The sequence below is a fragment of the Chanodichthys erythropterus genome, chromosome 8 (assembly GCF_024489055.1).
Source record: "Chanodichthys erythropterus isolate Z2021 chromosome 8, ASM2448905v1, whole genome shotgun sequence".
Classification (NCBI taxonomy): domain Eukaryota; kingdom Metazoa; phylum Chordata; class Actinopteri; order Cypriniformes; family Xenocyprididae; genus Chanodichthys; species Chanodichthys erythropterus.
In genome coordinates this window covers 22,522,127-22,528,126 of record NC_090228.1, presented here as the reverse complement: position 1 = coordinate 22,528,126, position 6,000 = coordinate 22,522,127, and the positions used below count along the sequence as shown (strand labels likewise).

General features: G+C 37.0%; 1 protein-coding gene across 1 annotated transcript in view; it reads left to right on the top strand.

Moving 5' to 3' along the window:
• The first annotated feature begins 2,075 nt into the window (after positions 1 to 2,075).
• Positions 2,076 to 6,000, top strand: part of LOC137024604 (sodium- and chloride-dependent GABA transporter 2-like) — a 43,005-nt gene continuing 39,080 nt past the window's right edge. The window contains exons 1-4 of the mRNA XM_067392346.1: positions 2,076 to 2,118; positions 2,493 to 2,712; positions 3,323 to 3,457; positions 4,849 to 4,989. Of these exons, the coding sequence (XP_067248447.1) occupies positions 2,514 to 2,712; positions 3,323 to 3,457; positions 4,849 to 4,989 (475 nt within the window). The 5' untranslated portion in view covers positions 2,076 to 2,118; positions 2,493 to 2,513. The remainder of the gene's footprint in view (positions 2,119 to 2,492; positions 2,713 to 3,322; positions 3,458 to 4,848; positions 4,990 to 6,000) is intronic.

The following is a 6,000-nucleotide window of genomic DNA, read 5'->3' as shown; positions in this document are numbered from 1 at the left end:
TATAAGGTAAACAACAACAAAAAAAAACCCTTAAAGTAACTACAAATGAAGCATGTAAAGTGAATATCTTTTTTAAAAAAATCCATGCGGAGCTGCCCCCACCAGACGCAATGTTCTCACCTTTTTCCCCTTTACCTGTTTGCATCCCTAAAACTGCGAATTTTCAGCACATTTTACTGTGCCAATATTGTTTAATTGACTCTTAAAATTTAAAATGGGACAATACACACAACGAACCGCCTATATTCCGCCATCACAGGGCGTTAGTGTGGACATAATGACATTGTAGGCTAGTAGAGCTAGTTTACTGCTCTACTGTAGGCTACAATTCTTTTTTATGAACAGTTGAACTTCTATAATAAAGCAAAAAGTCCCAAGAAGCTGTGGTTTACAGTGAATTTATAACAGCTAAGGGACATTGTTAGGCATGACGTAGAGCGGAGGAAACCCCCTTAGCTGTTATAAATTCACTTTATAAAATGGTTAGTCCTGTCTTTGATTCTATGAGGCTATGACTGCTTCACCCAACGGTTCTGTGTATCATTTACACAACACCCTTAGCAACCACTCTTAGCAACGTAAACTGCATGTTCTCAATTGATATTGTTCATTGAAGCTTACTGTATGCTTATGCTTCATAAACTCCTTCACTCAATCTTTTTCTCACAATACTTTGTGAGAAAAAGATTGAGTGAGCGAGTTTATTACCTGCATTCAGATTTAGCATTTTCCTTCAGGTCAGTCCTATGTTCATAATAAAAAATCAGTTTAAATTTCTGATGTATTATCCTGTCCTTTTAACAGTAAAGGGGATTTCCCGTGACTGACAGTGCTAGTCAAAGCATTTGTTAGTTGCGTCTTGTTCCATGCTCACAATAATTCAGTCTTTTCAGCGTAAAAGTCCTCACTTCTGACTGACACACTCATAAAGACATATTTGCCGGCAACTAATGGTGTAATAATGTAACTTCTGTTGCTGTTCACGGTCAGGTAGGCTACTATTTTTTTCCATCAGAAGGAAGGCTTCAATGAAAGTTTTCTTAAAGTTGCATTGATACATATTTTTGACTTTAATATTTGTATTGTGTGGTAACCGTTTTATAAAAGCAATAAGGTACTCGAGGCTAGTGCTGTATTGTGAATATCGTTGCACCTAACAATGCCCTTCAGATGTGACTTATTCACAATACAGCACAGCCTCTCATACCTTATTGCTTACGTAAACTACAGCTTCAGGACAGGAGGTTACCACACAATACAAATATTAAAGATGATATAAAAATAAAAATTTAAAAAATGAAAATTCCACACTCGTAAGACCTTTGTTCATCTTCGGAACATTAATTAATATATTTTTGTTGAAATCCGATGGCTCAGTGAGGCCTGCATAGTCAGCAATGACATTTCCTCTCTCAAGATGCATTAATGTACTAAAAACATATTTAAATCAGTTCATGTGAGTACAAATGTTCAATATTAATATTATAAAGCGACAAAAATATTTTTGGTGCACCAAAAAAACAAAGTAACGACTTATATAGTGATGGCTGATTTCAAAACACTAAAACACTTTAAAGCCAAAAAATATGTATCAATGCAACTTTCATGAAGTAAAATCATTAAAAGGCTTCCTTCTGCTGGAAAAAAAAAAGTTCCTGACCATGAACAGCAACAGAGGTTACATTTAATACCCATTAGATGGCAGCAAAGATTGTCTTTATGAGCGAGTCACTCAGTCGCAAATACTTTAATATTGAAACTTGTTCTGAACACGGAACAAGACGCAAATGACAAATGCTTTGACAAGCGCTATCAGTGTCAGCAGGCCATGGGAAAACCAAATTAAATGTTAAAAGGACTAGATCTATCTATCTATCTATCTATCTATCTATCTATCTATCTATCTATCTATCTATCTATCTATCTATCTATCTATCTATCTATCTATCTATCTATCTATCTCAAGTTTCACATATCTTGTACTCCAGATTGTAATGCTACACGACACCACTGCACGTCACGCCCATTCCCTCTCCTTATTGCGTACAGCACTCAAGAATACTGCACTCTGCACTGACACTCTGTGCATGCATGTTAGGGAACTGTCCACAAACTTCGGTAAGTCCAAGGACTTTTTTGTCTGGATTTTTAATTATTATCCATTTTTAAACTCTTTCTGTTATGTATCATTTCTCTTTGGAGAGTGAGATTCATTTAATAATTCCATGTAAACATTCCTTCACTGTTATTTCTTGAAAAAAAACTGTTTGTATATACAGCTACAAAATATTAAATTTGAAGTTGTAAATGTTATTCCATTACTGAATGTAAGTATACTTCTATGATCATTAGTTCAAAGCAAAAAAAAAAAAAATAATAAAAAAAAAAAAAAAAAAAAAAATACTTTGCTAAAACTTATCCACAAAAACTAGGCTCACTGTTCTGCATGCTAATGGTTTATTAATAACTCGTAATAAACTGAATGCTTACAGAGAGGTAAATAGAAAAGGGCTATGGAGGAGACTAGAGACGGAGGCATTTCTGATGGGGAAGCTATGGAGCCTGAGGCTCAGAAAGGGAGCACAGAAAGCATACCCGAGGCCAGGGAGAAATGGGCCAACAAGACTGAGTTTCTGCTGTCCATGGCTGGGGAGATTATCGGCCTGGGGAACGTGTGGCGCTTTCCTTACCTGTGCTACAAAAATGGAGGTGGTAAGTGAAAGTTTGTGGGAGAGTGAGGGTTGTGAAGTAGGGCTGTTGAAGAAGTGTATCTTAGAAATAAAAAGAGGCATTAAGTCTGCAGCGTTTTGAACCCCTGCACCATGAGATGGATATGACCTTTAAATTCCAGCACATTAGAGCTGAAGCCCATGCTTCATAAGATAATCAATAGACCACTGTGTTCTTCAGCAATGTTCAGAACGAATTTTTGTTACACATCATGGACTGTTCCCCCCGAGCACATGCTGATACGACCCCATACCCCTTTTAATGGTTTATTTTTTGCTTTATATTGGTGCTTACAAAAATCACTATTACAGTTGTCATACTTGAGCTTAGGGATTTTAAACCCAATATTCTAACTCAATAAATTAAGCATTTGTGCTCTCAACTAATTAACAAAAAGAAACAAACAAAATAAATAAATAAATACAATTTAACAGTATTCTTATAAATAAAAACAATAGTAACACTTTACAATAAGGTTTATAGTTAAACATTAATTAATTAACTAACCATGAGCAATACATTTGTCACTGTATTTACTAATCTTTGTTAATATTAATGAATGAAATTACAGTTGTTCATTTTGTCTCTCCAGGTGTTTTCTTCATTCCTTATTTCATCTTTCTCTTCTTTTGTGGAATCCCAATATTCTTCCTTGAGACAGCATTAGGTCAATACACCAGTGAAGGGGGCATCACTGCTTGGAGAAAAATCTGCCCCATGTTTGAAGGTGACTTATGCTTCCATAAAAGAATCTACAAAATAAACTATGTCTTTAAAGGGTTAGTTCACCCCAAAATGAAAATTCTGTCATTTCTCACCCTCATGTCGTTCCACACCCGTAAGACTTTCATTCATCTTCGAAACACAATTGAAGATCTTTTTGATGACAGAATGCTGTCAGATTTCCTTCCTTGACTGCCTTTGCAACTACCACTTTTATGCTTCAAAACTAATCCATATGAATAGAGCGGTTTAGTCCAAATTTTCTGAAGAAAATCAATGGCTTGTTATAATCTGGCTTGTCAAACCTCTTCCAGAAGCTCAGACGTGCTGTGTAACACATGAGAATGAACCTCATTGTTTACACAGCACGTTTGAACTCTCAGAAAAGGTTTGTTCCAGTTGAGCTTCTGCTTATGTTTGCTGATCAGTGTTTGTGAGTAAAAGCCTAAATGAAATCTGTTTATCGTAACAAGTGATCGATTCCCTTTAGAAAATTTGGACTAAACCACTTGATTCATATGGATTTGTTGCAGTCAATGGAAGGAAATCTGACAGCATTCTGTCATCAAAAAGATCTTCATTTGTGTTTCTGAAGATGAACGAAAGTCTTGGGTGTGGAATGACATGAGGGTGAAAAATTAACAGAATTTTCATTTTGGCTTTATAATAGCAGTGAGAGGTACCAATGAGTATGAAGAAAGTGTCTCCATCCACATCCATCCATCCATCCATCATAAATGTGCACTCCACAAGGCTCTGGGGGGGTTAATAAAGGCCTTCTTAAGCGAAGCAATGCATTTGTGTAAAAAAATATGTCCATATTTAATAAGTTATGAAGTAAAATATCTAGCTTCCGCCAGACCTCCTTCTGTATTCAAATGTAAAACTCTCGCAGTTCAAAAAGCTTACGCTACGTTCTATCAACTTACGCAAAAAGCTTAACTGACGTGAGGGCAGTTTAAATTTTTTCCATAAGTTGAATACAGAAGGTGGTTAAATATGGCGGTAGTTTAATATGTATTTTTTATTTTTATTTTTTACATATACACATCGTTTCGCTTCAGAAGGCCTTTATTAACCCCCCGGAGCCGCATGGAGTATGTGTATGATAGATGGATGTGGATGGAAGCACTTTCTTCAGCTTCATACTCGTTGGTCCCGCTCACTACCATTATAAAGCATGAATTCGTCAGGATATTTATTAATATATCTCCAATTGTGTTCATCAAAAAGAAGAAAGTCATATACACCTAGGATGGCTTGAGGGTGAGTAAAGCTTGGGTTCATTTTCACTTCAAAGTGAACTAATCCTTAAAATGAAGTTAATTTATGGTGAAGAGTGTGTATTATTTTGCACATGTGGATTTTCTCACAAAAACTAGTTTTTGTTCACAGGTGTAGGTGTTGCGTCTCAAGTTATAGTGATTTATCTAAATATATATTACATTGTGGTCCTGGCCTGGGCTCTGTTTTATCTATTCAACTGTTTCTGGAGCACTCTACCTTGGACTTCCTGTGACAACTATTGGAACACAGGTGTGGTTCATTGTATTATGTAATGCATTTATAAACTCTGTTCATGTGGGCTTAAGACATTGAATAACTGTCAAGCAGTTTCAGGCTTGCCCAATGGCACACAAATATTTCAGCTTTGAATACAAAAATATCAACAACTTCTTTTTGCTTAGGCAAGCATCATTGTTGTTCATACTGCAGAATTTTCAAACTTTTGGTTTGTAGCTCATCCACACTGTTTGTTCTCACATGAATGAAACTTCATATTGTATGGTACGTTGAGGAAAATTAGCACTTTTTCTAAATAAGACATGGTTTTTATGAAAGAAATGTTTATGAAATGTTCATGCATCAGCGTAAAAAAATAAAATAGTTCATTGGCAAAATTCAAAGTAAGAAATAAATTCAGATAAAAAGAGATAAAAAGTTGTGGTTCCCTATCAGTCGGTCACGTTCGACGTACGTCAGTAGTGACCGACGAATTGGGATATCGCTTAGAGAGCCCTATCATCTTCGTGTAAACTAAAACAAGCCAATGGAATTGGCGTGCGAAATTTGCATAATGCGCACCGCCCCCGTCAGGTGTATATAAATAGGAAGCAGATGCAATCGCACTCTGTCTTTCGCTTCGGAGCCATTCACTGGTGTCCTGTTTAGAAGACTCCTTTCTTCGTTTGTTTATTCTAAAACTTTGCCTAAACAGAAGAGGATTTACAGCGAGCTTTCAGTGCTGGTGAAAGGGCACGTTCAGCGAGGTCGCGAGTCTCCGAGGAGCTGAGCTATAAGCTCGAAAACTGCTGTTTTCACAGCAACACAAAGAGTGTGTGCGTGTGTAGCGATTTGGGCCGGTTCCTCGGTGTGTCAGGGAGTGGTGTACCTGACACATCGCGTCGCTCCCTGGGTGCTTCAGCACGAGTGAGTTGACTTCCCCTTCTAAAAGAGCTTTACAGATGAACCCTGACAGTATGTCATTTCGTCTGTGCGTTAATGGGTGCGCTCGTTCCCTGGTCCCTGCTGATGGGCACAATCGTT